Genomic DNA, 17,662 nt, shown 5'->3' with positions numbered 1-17,662 from the left:
AAAGTTCCCAACCCCTCCTCCCCAAATTTGTCTATTAACCATATTTCTTAAAACTGGGTTTGTTGTATTGGTTTTTTTTATTACAATTTCTCTTGAAATGCATTATATCACGTTATTTTGGCTCGTCCAACCGGTTTCTCCCTTTCTCCTCCCCCCCCCCCCCCTTTACTCTTCTTTTTCCAGTAGTTCCCGGTGGGCACATTTCAGCCCTTCCCCTCAATGCACGCCCTGGACAAGCGGCTCAGCAGCAGACACGCCAGCCTCTCTCCGCCTGCGTCCCCTCGTGTCCCCTGCTCTGCCATCCTCGTTCTATCACGGCTATTAGAATCTGCTCGGTAGTAAAGCCTCCTATCCCACTTCTGGAGTTTTACGGTAGCCTGCCCACCAATAGGAACACTCAATGAAGAGAAGTCAGGTTCAGCTCTCTGTCTACAGCAGTCTTCTTCCCTCTGTTCTACACCTACTGTACCAGAAAGGAAGAGGGACGCGAGGGAGGGGGAAGAAAAAGCAGCAGAGCCGTGCGCATGCTCTGTGGGGTTGTTTTTCACAAAGCTGGTTTTAAAGTGAGCTGGCAAGCTGTAGCCACCCGTCTTTGTACAGAGACCACTGATCTGAGAAGTAGCAGCGAGCAGCATCCACTGCTGTGACTTTTTAAGAAATCTCAATGAACTATTTGTAACGAATGCACTGATCCTGCCTGCAAGCCTTTTGCACGGCAAAGACATCGATCAGTGTTTAGTGAAGGTCGCATTTTATATGTGATCTTGACTTTTTTTGTCTTACATTATATTTTTTATAGATTTTGTTATAAACATGGTGCTGGGGAAGGTTAAGAGTTTGACAATAAGCTTTGACTGTCTTAATGACAGCAATGTCCCTGTATATTCTAGTGGGGATACAGTCTCAGGAAGAGTGAATTTAGAAGTTACTGGGGAAATCAGAGTAAAATCTCTCAAAATTCATGCAAGAGGACATGCGAAAGTACGCTGGACTGAATCTAGAAATGCTGGATCCAACACTGCCTATACACAGAATTACACTGAAGAAGTAGAATATTTCAACCATAAAGACATCTTAATTGGGCATGAAAGAGGTAAGTTTTTTGTATTATTCAGAAATCATAAAGGAATATGATTTTGTTTAACTTGCCTCTTATTTTTGATGAATTAATGCAATTTTAATTCTTCAATTTTGCAGTTTAAAATCCGAACGTTTGTTGTTGAGAATCTTTTTGCAAACTTGAAAATTTGGATTTTTTTTTTGACATTTATCGAATGTTAAGTAGCAATGCATTCAAGCCATCTGCAAAGTGACTGTATAGAGCACTTTGCTGAACTACCTCTAACACCTCTATAAGCCCCTTGCAATACGCACTTGCAATTCATGTCCACCCTATTTCTAATAGCTCCTTCCATCAGATATAATCATTTTGATAATATGGTTTCCAAACGCATTGTTAGAAACTGGAGTCGAATCTCAAATGTTTCATTTTTTCCTTTGCAACCTTGGCTCTACAATAATGAGTTGCAATAAAAGCAGGGAGTAGCATCTTTTAATGAACCCTTTGAGGTGCATTTTAAATTTTAACATCGACATCCAACGATTTCAGAATTAATCATTGTTCCTTGATAAAGGGTTTCCCATGGCTTATTTTGACATATGCTATCAAACACCCCACGTGTTATTTTTTTCTCTTCTTTCCAATTCAGTTCAAAATGTACATCAAGCTACCTTTCCTCCTTTCTTACAAAAATAAAAAATAAAGACTATCATCCTGGTAGGTTTAAAATTTGACCAAGAGGCCATTTAGGGTCAATTCTTTTCTTTTGAGAGCATCATTCCTAACTTTGGAACATACATTGAATGAAACCTGTGCCAGTCAAAAGGAAATGTAAAGGACTTCTCACTCTAGGTCTGATTTTGGTTAAAAAAGGAAGATGAAGAATTGTCAAAGGGGGGAAGGGGTCCTGAGATTGCTAATCTATTGTTTGAATGGATACATTGTGGAAATATAGCAGACTCTAAGCTTGTTTTTCTAAGTTTCCACCCTTTGTTAGAAGCGGTTCAATCCTGTTTCGGACCAGTACGGGGGGGTGAGGAGGGGCGCCTGTTCTGCTCTCAGCAGATTGGTTACACGCGTCAGGTGGTGGCGATGACTTAATTCCTAGCACCAGAAGACTATAATGTTAAAACTGGTTATGTAATTCTTGGTCCTTCTCCTTTTTAATGCAGTATTTAGTTCAGACATTGACGATTTTGCAGATAGAATAAGAATCTGAGATATTTTGCTCCCCCTCCCCCGCCTTTTTAAAAAATATCTCTTCCTAGCTAAATTATGCTATCTCGAATCTCAGTCAAGTGTAGGAATAAATGAAGGATGATATAACTTCTATCCATGATACAGCATGTCAGGATGTTAGGGGGAAACTAACGTTTCCATAGAAGAATAAAACATTTTAAAACTATTTTCCCAAAATTTGCTTCCATTAACTGTTAAGTCCCTCGAACATCAAATCACACTATAAAAAACAAATGCTTAATCACGTTCCTGGTGCTTATTCAAAAGCAGCCATAAGAGTTGGCAACTAATCTGCCACCTAAGCTATCGAGTCTTTTTTTTAATTATAATTGGGAGGGGGGAATAATAAATTAAGTAGACGGAAAAGATATGATGTAGTTAAGGGAGCCTGGAAATGGTTGGGGGTGGGGGGGAGAGAATGAAAAAATAAATAGAGAGCAGAATACGCTTTATTTTGTGTCTGCCAGATTTCATTAACAAGAACTTATTATCACCCACCCCAACCCACGCACCACCCCTATTACTGCCAAACACGGACAGACATTAACCTGGAATAGTTTCAATGACTTAGACCAGGGAGCTCTCAAACTAGCCTGGTAACCGAGGCCACGCCCCGTGCCGGCAGCGATAGGCGGAGTTTGGTTTGTTAGCCTGTTGCTAAGGCGATGCCAGCTGCTGATTGGATTGGGTGACCGTCCCGGTGGGGAGAGGGAATTTGGGCAGGGTGGGGGCGAGGCTTGAGGATTCCAGTTCCTGGATTCCGGCGCGCGCCGGTAAAGGTTCCTCCTGGGCAGTCCGTCATTCAGTTGGTCTACGGTCCCCATCCTTGTCCCTGCGGTTCCACGCCGGCCTCTCCAGACCCCTCTATGCTGCGTTGCCCTTCTTCCCTCTCCATTAACCTCCCGCCCCCAACCCCTTGTTGGGGGCCCCCGCAAGAAACTAATTGGGCTTTCTCAGAATGAAAATGCTAATTTCTCCCTCCACCCCTTCCCCCATGGCCTTGAGGATACCGGGATTGTCTTGGACCCTCCCGTTTTTAACTGGAAATAACCGGACTAAGCAGGTTTGGGGGGAAATCCTCCCCTCTGCAGGGGCGTGGAGGAAGGTCTGAAAGAGTGTCAATTTTGTTGAAAAGGGTGTTCCCCACCCACCTTGCCTTTCGATAACAAAGCGAGTTACCTTGCGATGACCCAAGAGACGGGATAGTCGGGACCCAAGATAGCAAATCACTTGGGGGGGAGGGGGGAGACAAATTGTAAGTATTACATTTTCATTACACCAGGGCTGCGTGTGTGTGCGTGCATACACACCTTTGCTATATAAGGGGACCCTTTGCATTTCGTTTTGCGTTGCATTATTTTTTTTGTATTGATGACCCCCACCCTCTACTTTTTTTTTTCTTTGTCCCAATTTCCAAAGCCGGTAACCACCGGCACCTAAAGGTGTCTGGGCCAAACGTAGTTAAAAATCCCCTGGGCACACTGGCTTGGGTGTGCAAAACCGGAAGCTTCAGAGAGGTGTCTTTGCACACACCAGCCTCCTCCCTTCCCCCCACCCTAGCTTCCCCACCCCTCCCCTGCTCTGGTCTATCTAGCAGTCTAGGTTGCGCGTGAGCGAATGCGCTAGAGTGTAATGTATACTGTATGTATATGGGAGGCTGGCTGGCTGAGACTCTGCTCGCGCCGGTTTAGGCCGGTCCTCTCCTGCTTGAGTCGAGTCTTTGATTGACAGCTCAGCACTTGTTTACCACTGGGCTCGGTCTCAGGCTTCTGCTGCCGCTGCCGCTACCTCCGCCGCTGCCGCTGTGCTGAGCCTCCCTAAGACTGCTGAGCTGGCACAAAAAGAGAGCAGCGAGAGATGGAAAGAAAGGAAAGGGAGGAAGAAGGAGGGGGGTGGGGAGAGAGAAACTTTGGGCTGCTGGAGGGCCAGAAATGTAGAAATGGCCATTTTAGCTAGCCAGAGAGCTATAATGAAATCATCATTGGGATGAAATGTGTAAACCGCAATGATTCTTGCATTTTATGTGAAATGTATAAATCTGGAGGGGGGATTTTTTTTAACCTTACCTTTTCATATAATGGAAAAATAAAAACCAATCATTTGTGTATGTATGTTGCTAAAATAGTTGAAGGGAGAAAATAAGTTTGTTTAGGGGAATGCAGTAATAACAAGGAGCAGAGCACTAGAATTACAGGCTATGGAAAGGAAAGTGGCCTCTATAGCAATCACCCACTAGAGTAGAGAGAACACTTTGACCAAAGACTGAATCCCCTCCATTTTGGTTTAAAGGCTTTCCTACAACGTATTAGTAATAAAATAATATGGATTGGATGAAATGGAAGGTCTGTTTAGCTTGTTGTCTGAAAGTTACAAACATCTCCCTGGATTTCATCTTTCCAAAGGGTGGGACTCCATATACTAGACCCTTGCCTTTAAACAATGGTAATTGCTTTGTAATAAGTTGCCTCCTCCCCAAACTCCATAATTTGATACTGTTAGATAGCATTAAAAGGTAACTTGCATGGAAATTATTTGCTGCTGTTGATAGAAATAAAGGAAAAACAACTACTCAGGCTGAATAATATTTAGTCTAATTTTTAGTCTAGAAGAAGTCACGTTTTAAAGATGGGGGAAGCACATAAAAATCCACCATCTACTATAAAAGACTATTCTATGTGTATAAGCTTTTAAATTATTTTGAAACAGGGAAATTTATATTTACATACATTTTACCATTCTGCAAAGGACTTCATATTTCCTCAAAATAGGTCCTTAATATGGTAAATTAAAAGATTTGGGGGGAGGGGAGAATTAAATTTAAAATTTGCCTATTAAATAGATACTTCTTTATAATTTGTAACAATATATATAATACTTAAAGACAGAATGGCATTTTTTTTCTGTAGATGATGACAATTCAGAAGAAGGCCTCAATACTATTCATTCAGGACGGCATGAATATGCATTCAGCTTTGAGCTTCCACAGACGTGAGTATTACATATAATTCCCATATTTCACCAAATAGTCAAACAGCTTCGCAGTAGTTTACATTTTTACATTTATAGTTTCAAAAAAACACAACACACAAACAAACAAAAAAAAAAACCCTTTTCATTACTGAGGAAGTATACTAAAACCTGATATAGGAAAACAGCCCATTAAACTTAAGAGGCTATTTTTTCTTTACAATAATAAAATTATGGAAATAAAAACCGAATTCCTAGTACCTGCCAAGAGGTTACAATGCTTGAGTATGAAACACAATATTTCGTTTATTTCAGGAGAATAAGAGTAGGGTTGAGTAGGACCTAGCTTGGTGCTAATGTAATACAAGTTTGATAAGTACTTATTGCCTGAACAGTGAGCATTAGATATTTAGACTTCTTTGAAGTCTTGTATGGCTCTGTAAAGGCATATAAATCAATTTAAAACCCTATCATAATAGAAGGAAAGCCTTGGGGAAAAATGAGACAGGGTGGATATGTAAGGAAAATAGTGGCTATACATATGGGAACTTGCAAAAATCAAGATGAAACAGTTAAGCAGAGGGACTAAAGGTGAAGTGGAAGTAGAGGACATTCACATCCCAGTCAGTAAGAAGGTAAAAAACAATTTGTAATAAAAATATATCTAGAAAAGAAAATTCATATTGGTATATGAATTTTAATCTTGTTTTCTTAAAAGAAAAAAGGCTATTGAGGAATGTGAAGGAATTTTATAATTTTTCTGCTTAATGAAAAAGGAGTAATGCTTTTCACAGATATTACAAAATGCACCTGTACTGATCATCCTAGAATAAACTTATATTATATAAAAGTTAATCAGGTGCCCATAATATATATATAATATGCTCCATCTCTGCATACTGAAATTTAGTATTTGAATTGTTACATGTAAAGAGAATTCATACAAAAAGTTAATTGAGAATGTTTTTTGAACCTCACATTGAGTAAAGCACATCTCTTTAGAGAGAAAAATAAACTTAAGTATAATTAAAATAAAGACGATATAGGCTGAATAACTTCAGTTAGTGAAATTAATTAAAACCAATGGTCATATAAACTATATGTAATAAGCTAAAATTACTTTGGAATATCATTGCAAAAATTAGGGTTTAGAAACATTGTTTTGTACCTTATATATAAAATTAACATAAAACAATTTAAATGATAAAATGTTTTGAAAGGATAAAAATTAGGGGGAAACTCTAATACAACATTAATGTAAAAGATAAAATAAAGTGCAGATAGGATGGGAACTGGGTGAGGAAGTAACAGATAATTCTGTGAACTTTTGGCAGTCCAAATAGTGTGATAGAAACAAAATAGAAAATTCAAAGACATTTAAAGGTATTCAAAATAGCAAGAGATATATACAGGCATACACATACATATTTTCGCATGGTTCTTAGATACAGAAATTAAGATAATAAATCAGTAGTTGAAATTTTAAGTAGTCATTGGAGGTTGTTTCAATTTTGAGGGGTGGAGAATCTAACTAGATTATATAATGATCAGAAAGACATGAAATTGAGATTTCATTGAAGAAAAAATTCCCCCAAAACAGGTTTGCAACACTGAATATGTAACCTATTATCCCTTAATTAATAACCACAAGGGGTCATAACCTTGGCTAATGAAGTCTGGCACTGAAAACATTTGGACTAAGTGTCTTTATATTATTTGGCATACTGAATAAACCACAATAAAAGAATAATTGAGCTATCTATTAAAAGGTATCTTCAAGGAAATTGTATTTATTTGGAATTACTTATTCTCCAGTTTCATAACTTTGCTCATAATTAAAGTAGCCTCTTACATGTTTAAAAAAACTGTATTCTTATGGCATGTTTTAGAAAAATCCCTTTAATTACAGTAAAACATTCATATCTACTCTTAGAAAAAAAGAAATTTTTTTAACCCCCCCCCCCCAAAAAAAAAAGACTGTTCCCTCTGGTACTCTTGCCAGAAAATATTGTTTCATATAATCATGATGCATAAACAATACAGTACAATATATTTATACTTGTGCTCTGACCAAATGTATAATTATTCGAAAGAGAAATAAAACATAATATATTTTGACCTTTGTGTTCTGCACAGACCACTTGCTACCTCATTCGAAGGCCGACATGGCAGTGTGCGCTATTGGGTGAAAGCCGAATTGCACAGGCCTTGGCTTCTACCAGTAAAATTAAAGAAGGAATTTACAGTCTTTGAACATATAGATATCAACACTCCTTCATTACTGGTAAGAATGGACTGAATTCTTCATTCCTGGTTTTTGGCATACAAATACTAAAGCATAATCGCCTAAAGGACAAAATCTTTTATCTAATCAATATATTTAGAAAACCAATGCTGTAAATATTAATGACATATTATTAGAGCACCAAAATTCAGAAATGATAAACATATTCTGCGTGTGCTCTTGGTTGTATTTTTTAAACTCATTTTAAAAAGAAATGGACAACCAGCACTTTGTATGAAATATGTCATTCCAGAGGGAAAAACAAACAAAAAACAAACCTTTGAACTGTTCCCTGACCAGTTATTTTATTGAAAGAGGAACAGGGTTTCTTATAAAGAGACTGCTGACTTAAAAGAACCAAACTTAAGAATTTGTACTGCATTGAATTATTACTACCATATAGGGGTAGTTGTTATTAATGGTGAGATCTTTAATCTCATAAAGCAATTTTTAACTCCTTATAAAAAGTAATCGTCTTAATGATGTTTTCTGTGAGTCCCGAATTCCAATTTGACTTACCAAAATAATAACATCTTTAAAGCAATTAAGACTTAGAAAGTTGGATTTTCTGGTTTAATATGTCAATTGAAATGAAAAAGGAAATTCTCAGAGATGACTCTCTTGTTGGAAAATATAACCCAATTATTTTCTTTAAAAAGAAACTTTAAATGGACTGTGGAAAGGGTTTTTTTTTTAAATTTCTAATTATACATAGATATACCAAAATCATGTATGGATTACATGATCTTAATAAATCATCTAACTTAATTTTTAATTAATTGTTATTGTCTCAATGGGAATGAACCATCCCAATGCAGAAGAGTTTGAATAGTAGAAAAAATATGTTTCTAGGTAATGAAAAATACCACTTTTTGTGGCATTTTTTAAAAAGCCTAATCTTTGTCATATTCTAAAGAGTATTGTGTGAAACTAACCCCTAAATGTGTTTTTTTATTATTATTATTATTATTTCTTACAGTCACCCCAAGCAGGCACAAAAGAAAAGACTCTGTGTTGCTGGTTCTGTACCTCAGGCCCAATATCCTTAAGTGCCAAAATTGAAAGGAAGGGCTACACCCCAGGTATGTTATCAGGAGTTCACCCATGAAAGAACATTTTCCTTATGCTGTTTTTGTGATTATATAATTGCAATGATTGTAACCCAGTTAAAAACCTAATTCTGTTCAATTAAAAATAGCATGCATTGTGCTTATCAAATTTTCCATAAAAAAATAATCTCTATTCAGATAATCTTACCGACAAGACATTTATTAGCTGTGTGACCTTGACCAAGGCACTTTTAACCTCTTTGGCCTCAATTGTCCGCATCTATAAGATGGGAACAATAATGGCACCTCCTTCCTAGAGTTATTGTGGAGATCAAGTGAAATAAAATGTAAAACTTTTGCAAAACTTAAGAAGGCTACCTACATGCTAGCTATTATTGCTATAAATTTTTTAGCTATAAAATCTGCCACTCTGGGGACAAATTTCTCATTTCATGAAATGTCTCTTACACTTTTAAAATTTGTCAAAGAAATTAGTAAATGTATTTTTTTTCCCTCTCAGCTGTCTTATCACTAATCGTCCTTGGGTTTTTTCTTTTTTTATTTGTTTGCTTTTTACTCTAGGTGAATCAATTCAGATATTTGCTGAAATTGAGAACTGCTCTTCCCGAATGGTGGTGCCAAAGGCAGCCATTTACCAAACACAGGCCTTCTATGCCAAAGGGAAAATGAAGGAAGTAAAACAACTTGTGGCCAATTTACGAGGGGAATCCTTGTCATCTGGGAAGACGGAGACCTGGAATGGGAGGCTACTGAAAATTCCACCAGTTTCCCCTTCTATTTTGGACTGTAGTATAATCCGGGTGGAATATTCACTAATGGTACGAACAGATTGCCGACTTCTATTATATAAGCCTGCTCGTAGCCTTTTTTTTTTTTAAAGAGAGACCACAGTTTGGCTTTTAAGTTTTGTTATGTGAGGCCTGCAAACCTCACCTTTTAAATACCTTGTTATATATTATAATGACTCACATAGAAAGGGAAGCCACTAAAGCATAGATAAGTATCTATGCAGGTCCCATGTTGATGTAGAAATCCACAGATTAAATTATGTTGCATTATATTTTTATTTATTTTGTTAAACATTTCCCAATTACATTGTTATCTCATTTAGCAAGGGGGGAGGGGGTAGGTGTGGCCTCAATCTGACATTACTATCCATGATTACAGAGAAAATTTTATCTCTGTTATAATAAAAAGAAAATAGGTGTTAGTTTTAAGCAAGCATGTAACACTTGAATTGCAGCATTCCTCCAAAAATGTAAAACAGTATTTCAACTAAATGCACCTGCATTTTTTTTTTTACCTCTTAGGTCTATGTGGATATTCCTGGAGCCATGGACTTATTTCTTAATTTGCCACTCGTCATCGGTACTATTCCTCTACATCCATTTGGTAGCAGGACATCCAGTGTCAGCAGCCAGTGTAGCATAAATATGAACTGGCTTGGTCTATCCCTGCCTGAAAGACCTGAAGGTAATTTGATAATACATTTCTAAGCTCTTGATTCAGCAACCTAATTTCTCTAGGACAGAATTATCTGTTTGGTGGTATAGTAGAAAAGAGGAGACCAGACTAGGATTTGGTAGATCTGTGTGATTATCTACAAGGTAGCTATGTAGCATGGTGGACAAAGCCCTGGGTCTGGAGTCAGGAAGACCAGAGTTCAAAATCAGCCTCAGATAGTTACCAGCTATGACCTTGGGCAAGTCACAACCTCTGTTTGCCTCACGCTCCTCAACTGTAAATGGGGCACCTACATTCCAGGGTTGTTGTGAGGATCCAATGAGATAATATTTAGCACAGTGTCTACAACACTGTATAAATGCTATCTATCATCATCATTATATCACAACTGCCTGGAGCCTCAGTTTCCTAGTGTGTAAAAATAATATTTACACAACATTAATTCACAAGGTAGTTGGGAGGAAAGTGCTTATGTAAACCTGAGTTAATTGCTTATTATTCTTTACAAAGTGCAGATCTATGTCAAGCATTTAAATTTAAAGTGAGGCCTTTTTTTTGTAATGAAACTTTTTTGGTTAGCAATTAGTCTTGTTTTAGCCACCAACTCTTTTACCTATCTAGTTTACCCCCAAATTTTCCTTTTAACATCTATACTATCTATAATGCTTTGTATTTTGACATGCATAAGAACTTGCTGTTCGAATTGCGTGTATCTTTATCCTTTAGCACCACCCAGCTATGCTGAAGTTGTCACGGAGGAGCAGAGGCAGAGCCATCTTGCGCCTATGAGTGCCTATGACGATTTTGAGCGGGCCCTCCAGGGACCACTATTTGCATATATTCAGGAGTTCCGGTTTCTACCACCACCTCTTTATTCAGAGGTAACTGTCAACACCCTGATTCTTTTCTCTTGGTTAAAGTGCCTTTAACTTTTCTCCCATCATATTTCACCTTTGGGGGGGGGGCGGGCAATGAGGGTTAAGTGATTTGCCCAGGGTCACACAGCTAGTAAGTGTCAAGTGTCTGACGTTAGATTTGAACTCAGGTCCCCCTGAATCCAGGGCCTGTGCTTTATCCACTGCGCCACCTAGCTGCCCCAACCTTTAACTTTTCTCTATGAGATGGGAGGCACAAATAACTCCAAAAGCAGCAGATAATACAAAAGTATTTTCTTTGGGGCTTTAGAATAGAATAATAATTTCTCTATAAGAAATGCAGCCTTCCTAATGACATTACTATTAGAATAATAATGTAATTCATTTTCCTGAACCCACATACAAGCTGGGATCAGCACAGCCTTTATAGACCCAACATCTCATTCTGTCATACCATTTAAGCTCCAAATGACGGAGATACAAAGGGTGACATCATAAACAGATTAGAGGGGCAAGGAAGAAATGATCTTCAAGATCTATGGATGGGGGGAACAGTTCCTGACTGAGCAAAGGATAAGAGAAGGACCACAGAAGACAAAAATGGGCAGTTTTGATTTTTACATAAAATTCAAAAAACTTTTTCATACATAAAATCCATATGAAATTAAAAAGGAAACAAGGAATTTTGAAAAAGTTTTTGCATCGAGTCAAAATTTAAATGAAATAGGTATTTAATATGTATTTTAAGTAGTATAATAAAATTATATACCCACACATGCCATTCCTCAATTGACAGGTGGTCAAAGGAAATGAACAGGCAGTTTTTTCTAAGGAGATAAAATCTAGCTATTCTAATGACAATGAATTTTTTGAATGACATTGGCATATCAACTTTCTTTAATAGCTTTTGCTCCTTTTGTTTTTAAAAGGATATTACTTGGCATTGCCAGTCTCATGTTCAAAAAATGTTGACATTTAAAATACTTCTCTTTACATGTCTATTCTATGTTGAAATGCCAGTATTTTGTCTTATTAGAATAAGAGCTCATCCTGAGGAGTTGGATCGATTTTTGTCTAAACTCTTAATAACCACTAATATTTAGAGCCCTTTTGTACCTTGATTTATGACTTTCATTCATCAAATGACTATGGTTCCCTATGGTTCTTAAGTGAACTAAGTTGATTTCCTTACCTTCTATTATTAAAAGTTAACATGAGGGGCAGCTAGGTGGCGCAGTGGATAAAGCACTGGCCCTGGATTCAGGAGGACCTGAGTTCAAATCCGGCCTCAGACACTTGACACTTATTAGCTGTATGACCCTGGGCAAGTCACTTAACCCTCATTGCCACGCAAAAACAAACAAAAAGAGTTAACATGAGGTCTACCCCATTGTTTCTGGTACATTCTGAGCATATTCCTTCAAACCCTTTCTAATTGGGTCAGATTTTAGCTATATCTTTGTTAGCTCTATGTCTGTCTTTTCATAACTGGCTGTTGGATTTTACTCCTGTCTAGCAAGAATACTTGGAGCTTTTTACAAGTACCACAATCTATGTAAAATCATTTTTCAGCTTATTTTTTATAGGATCTTAACAGTTCTTGTTTTCATTGAATTCCAGAGTTGTAGTGATACTTTTTTTTTTTTTAAGTGAGGCAATTGGGGTTAAGTGACTTGCCCAGGGTCACACAGCTAGTAAGTGTTAAGTGTCTGAGGCCAGATTTGAACTCAGGTACTCCTGACTCCAGGGCCGGTGCTTTATCCACTGCGCCACCTAGCTGCCCCTTGTAGTGATACTTTTACATGACTTAGGAATGGGCTTATGACATGGGTTTTAGAGAGAGTTTTTGTTTTCCTCTTTTTTTCTTGGCATAGCATGTTTTAAATGCATGAAATATTAAGATCATGAATACAAAAGAATATGATCTCTCTTAAGTTAGATGATCTCTTAAGTTGCTGCTTATTTTATTCTTTAATTAAACATGGTCATTGAAAGGGGGAAATAGCCTGGTTCATTTTATCTTCAGTATTTTGATTCTTTCCCAAGCTTTTGTGATTGTCCCAAGTTGAAATGAAATTGGACAAGATTGGACTATGAAGACCTTTAGTAAAAGAAGTGATTGGTTGTGTTCCCCCCAACCATGTGCATACATAGATTTGCTTAGTTTTCTTGACTGGGAGGGTATCCTGAATTAGAGCTCAGATGTTCCCCTAAACCTATGAATTGTTGATACATATCTATGTGTAGGAAGTTTCTTGACCTGGAGTTCCCTAGGTCAATAAAATCCTACATTCAGAACCAAAAAAAGAAAATATAAAACACTTAAGCTACATTCTTGTGTATATCAGGTCAGCTAGTAAAACACTCTTATATGTTTATAACTAAAGGTCTCACAGAAGCAGAGGAAAACCAGAGGGGGAGTGTACTGTGCCCCTTTTGGGGATTCCCATTCCTTTTGGAGATTGTTATTATACCCCCCTACAATTCTCCCAAGACATTGCTTACACAAGCACAGTCTTCCTCAGGTCTTGAGGAGAGTTGTGCCAATTTTTAAAGCAAAATACAGGCCCCTTTTTAGCAAAGGAGATAATGTCTACAAAAATATTTTCAGTTTTATGTATTCTTAATTTTTGTGTGATAGAATAAAGCTGAATGTTGGGAGGGAATTTCTTTCTTTTTTTTTTTAAAGACAGTGCGCTATACTAGAAACTTAAGGTGTGGAGCTTTTTCCCAAATACACTATTGTCATGCTTGATACTACTGGGAATTTGTTACACACAGCAGCAATTTCTTCCCCTCCTTTTCACAATTTTAATATCCCACAATTCATTTTTTGTTTCTAGAAATATTTTTGTACAGATGTTTAACCGCATGCCCTTGTCTCTGATTTTTCAGGCTTTTAAATTTTCTATTAATTACAATCATCAGTGAAATTAAGAACCTCTTAACCACTTTTAAAGTATTTTCAAAATAGCTTAATATTTATTTTCTTTGTTTCTAGATTGATCCCAATCCAGATCAACAAACAGAAGACAGACCATCTTGCCCCTCTCGTTGAAGGAAAGTTCGATTGAAATAAGTTGACCTTGGTCTGGAACTGTATCTCTCTGCCCTGCTGTGGATAGAGGAAGTATCTTGGAGACACGTTTTCAGAGGAAGTGGTATTACTCTTGCCCAGAAAATGGCAAATACATGAAACCACCAGTGATCATGCTTTTGAAGCCTTATAGCAACATCACAGGACTGCTCCCACATGCTTGAAGATGTGAGCTTTTTTTTCCTTAAACTGGCACATACATGGAGCAGCCTTATTCTAGCCTATGATCATACGTGTCAAGACACCACGTTGTAAAAGAGGGAAAATTTCCTTCTTTTGATTTGAAAATTTGCACATGCTCAATGCTTACATTGTGCGGTTCAGTGTCACTACAGCTTTTTTTTTTTTCCCATTTATGCCGGACTCTTGATGCTCTTTTAAAACTTGCTTGTGGTCAGCACAACAAGGAGCAAAAAGAAAGCTTTGAAAAAACTTTATTATGACAAATGCACTGACATTTTTTTTTAATTTAATGTAGCCTGGACTTTACCTGTGTAGCACATGCTCAGAATTGTCCTCCTAGGCTGACCATGTATCACCTCTTCAGCTTGGATCCAATTGTGGATTTATTTACAAACATCAAATGCCTTCAAGCCAATCCTTTTTGCTGTATGTTTTGCAGCCTACTGTAGTAGATAAGCAAACACCAATGTGGGGGGAAAAAGACGAGAAGATGAGACTGTCAAGATTGTATAACCTTCTTGATTTATTTTAAGAATGTGTTGCCTTTCTACTATTACAGCAAAGCAGCATTTTGTTACAGACTGCCTAAAATCACTTAATCTCAGGTGAACGCATCACTTGCCAAACTGTTGGAATGCTATTTGTGTTTTATTGCACTGTTGAATTTTTTGTTGTTGTTGTTGTTTGTTTCTTTTTTTGTTTTGTTTTGTTTATTTGGTTGGTTTGGGGGGGAGGGAGATTTGGAAAAGGGACATACACAAAAGTTTAAAACCCACCCACATTCCCTTTTTATCATTATACATGGAAGAAGAAATTAGCAAGAGCTGAAAATGGAATAATAAAGGCAGTATCAGCAGGCACCAGCTAAGGGTTAAATAAGGGCTTGTCGCTCTTAAGAAATCATGTCTTTTACCATCCCAAACAGTATGGAAGTATCTCAGCCACTAGGGATAGGAAGGGAAAGTAAATTTATTTTTATACATAAGTAACCGAATCACCAAAAAATGCATAGATGTTTTAAATCTTTGCTCTGGTAGAAAGTATATTTTAAAAAGTGCAAGAAAATACTGTTACACTAAAAGGGCTCAGTTTATATATACTATTTGCATTTTGGTCTGTTGAAGTTTGACAGGGTGTGAGGGGTTTTTATTTGTGTTTGGTTTTGTTTTTTTAATAAACAAATACAAATTGAGCAAATGAGCAAACAAAACCCACGAAAATGACCAGCACCAGAAGAGTAATTGCTGGCAGAATTATCTCTTTTTGAAGGTATGTTTCCATAAACTGAGGAACCCATACCAGCAATACATTTTTTTTTAAAAGAAGTCAGCTTTATGTCGAGACCAAAAAAAAGATAAAACTTCAAAGGACCTATAGAAAGGGAGCTTCCATCATCTACAAACAAGGAACAGTGATCAAATCAGTAGCATAATTTATTGAAGACAATTATGGTTAGCTCTCTTAATTCATATACCAGCATTTGTAAAACCATTGATAACACTACATTTTCAGAGTATATATAAACCCCATTTCAGAAAGAATTTAATAGTAAATTTTTTTTCTACCAAAATGCAGCATTTTTTGATGAGTGAAGGGTGTGTTATAGCTATCCTGCCTTCTAACCATGATTTAGTGAAGTGGCTATAAACCTTAGAGACTCTGGTATGGTGCTTGACCTGGTTAAATACTGTCTTAAAATTTCATACACAAAACAAAATAGGCTTTTCCATAAGTGGCCTTTAAGAAAACATGGAAGACAATTCATGTTTGAAAAATGCTGACAGGGTGAAGAAAGCCCAGCATAAAAATGAATCGCGTTTTAAGTGATTCAGTTAAAGGGTTTTCCAGTAAGAAAACTAATACTAGATAATAAGGAAATGGGGGGTGAAATATTTTTTTATTCTTGCTAAATAATTTTGTGAATGTCCCCCCCCCCCAAAAAAAAAAGCTGATGGATTATTTGGCATAAAGGGCATTTGGTGGTTTTGTTTTGGTTTGTTTTTTGTTGGGGGGAGGGGTTGTCAGATGACCCCCTTTATTATTTTCTTCCTTTTCTGTCTCACAAACTAGGGAACAATTACTGATATGCATAGCATTGGAATACTTAACATGATGTAATCCTTAAGTTACACGGAAAACAGGGATGACCAATAGGAATTGGCACCAGACCACATGAAGAAATGTGATCACTTTAAATTTTGAAAGCTGTATCAAATAAAGGGTTTTTTTTTGTTTTTGTTTTTCCATGAAAGTATTTCTATACTCTGTTGTTTAGAGGCATTACTTTACTATATTATTTCCTAGATATTGGTCAGTTCCTGACATAAAGCATTATATTCATAAATGTATTCCAGTGTTTGAGATTCCTGATTTTCCAATTAGGAAAGACAAGTTAAATCCAAAATGTTAAAGAAACAAAGTGCAATATTAAATGTTTGCTTTATAGAATATATTCTATGGTCATTTGTACTTTTTTCCTTTTCCCTTTTTTTTTATTTTGGTGCTGAACATGTCCTTGTAGGCTCTGTTTTAAGAATACATGGGGAATGATAATTTTTCCTATTGCTCTTCCTTGTGGAAAATAAAGTTTTTGTTTTGGGTTTTTTTTGTAAAACTGTGTTTAGAGTTCTTCTTTGTAACCATCTTGTTATTCACTAGTACTTGCAAAAGAAAGCTATACCCTGTGAATTCTCTTCTCTCTCACCTGCCCATTTGCTAGGTTCACATTAGCCAAATTAATCATTCTGATTAAAACTATATTCCAGGGCGCAGCTAGGTGGCACAGTGGATAAAGCACTGACCCTGCATTCAGGAGGACCTGAGTTGAAAATCCAGCCTCAGACACTTGACACTAGCTGTGTGACCCTGGGCAAGTCACTTAACCCTCATTGCCCTGCAAAAAACAAAAAAAACCCACCTATATTCCAACTAAAAAGAATAATCTAGAGTTACTTCACAGTGGCCCATTTGAATGAAAACTAAAATTTTAAGTTCAACTGCTAGATTCTCGAAATTGGGATTTAGCCTTGCAAATCAACCCTTGCTTTTAATTCTATTTATATCTCAGTACCTTGCATGAATTTAACTAGTTAGTTTTTACTTTCTGGGTCTACATTTCTAGTATCATAAGAGGGTATGAATGCTTTCATTGGTGTTTTTTGTGATTTTATTAAAATGCCATTTTAAGGAAGAAACTCAGACCCATTTTTAGAGAATTTGTCATTTTTACGATGATTGGCAAAAAAAAATATTTTTATACAAGTGGAAAAATTAACCTTTTTTAAACTTAGAATACATATTATTTAGTGATAATGTAAATCCATCCATGGCCTAGGAATCCCTAATTAAGGGCTACTAAGTATATAGTCCAATGAACATTTGTATTTAAATATAGAGAGGGAATAGATTTCACCCCCTTCACTT

General features: G+C 36.8%; 1 protein-coding gene across 3 annotated transcripts; it reads left to right on the top strand.

Moving 5' to 3' along the window:
* The first annotated feature begins 494 nt into the window (after nt 1-494).
* Nucleotides 495-16,833, top strand: ARRDC3 (arrestin domain containing 3). Of its 3 annotated transcripts, XM_043977154.1 has the most exons (8): nt 495-1,093; nt 5,206-5,287; nt 7,403-7,550; nt 8,530-8,632; nt 9,182-9,438; nt 9,931-10,093; nt 10,811-10,965; nt 13,961-16,833. In XM_043977154.1, exons 1-8 carry the CDS (start codon nt 814-816, stop codon nt 14,015-14,017), a joined length of 1,245 nt encoding a protein of 414 aa, XP_043833089.1. In that variant the 5' UTR covers nt 495-813; the 3' UTR covers nt 14,018-16,833. The 3 variants fall into 3 exon arrangements, with proteins under 3 accessions (XP_043833089.1, XP_043833090.1, XP_043833091.1); XM_043977155.1 differs by lacking the exon at nt 13,961-16,833 and having other exon boundaries at nt 10,773-10,946; XM_043977156.1 differs by lacking the exon at nt 7,403-7,550 and having other exon boundaries at nt 1,053-1,093.
* The last annotated feature ends 829 nt before the right edge of the window (nt 16,834-17,662 follow it).

This window comes from Dromiciops gliroides, chromosome 1, assembly GCF_019393635.1.
Source record: "Dromiciops gliroides isolate mDroGli1 chromosome 1, mDroGli1.pri, whole genome shotgun sequence".
In the NCBI taxonomy this organism is placed as follows: domain Eukaryota; kingdom Metazoa; phylum Chordata; class Mammalia; order Microbiotheria; family Microbiotheriidae; genus Dromiciops; species Dromiciops gliroides.
The sequence above is the reverse complement of the archived record's forward strand: the minus strand, read 5'-3'. Positions and strand labels throughout refer to the sequence as shown.

Bases quoted from the DNA above. Each gene is read 5' to 3' on its own strand.
- ARRDC3 (XM_043977154.1), top strand. From the start codon at position 814: ATGGTGCTGGGGAAGGTTAAGAGTTTGACAATAAGCTTTGACTGTCTT. The intron at 7,551-8,529 runs GTAAGAATGGAC...TATTTCTTACAG, and splicing joins TCAACACTCCTTCATTACTG to TCACCCCAAGCAGGCACAAA. The intron at 10,094-10,810 runs GTAATTTGATAA...TTTATCCTTTAG, and splicing joins CCTGCCTGAAAGACCTGAAG to CACCACCCAGCTATGCTGAA.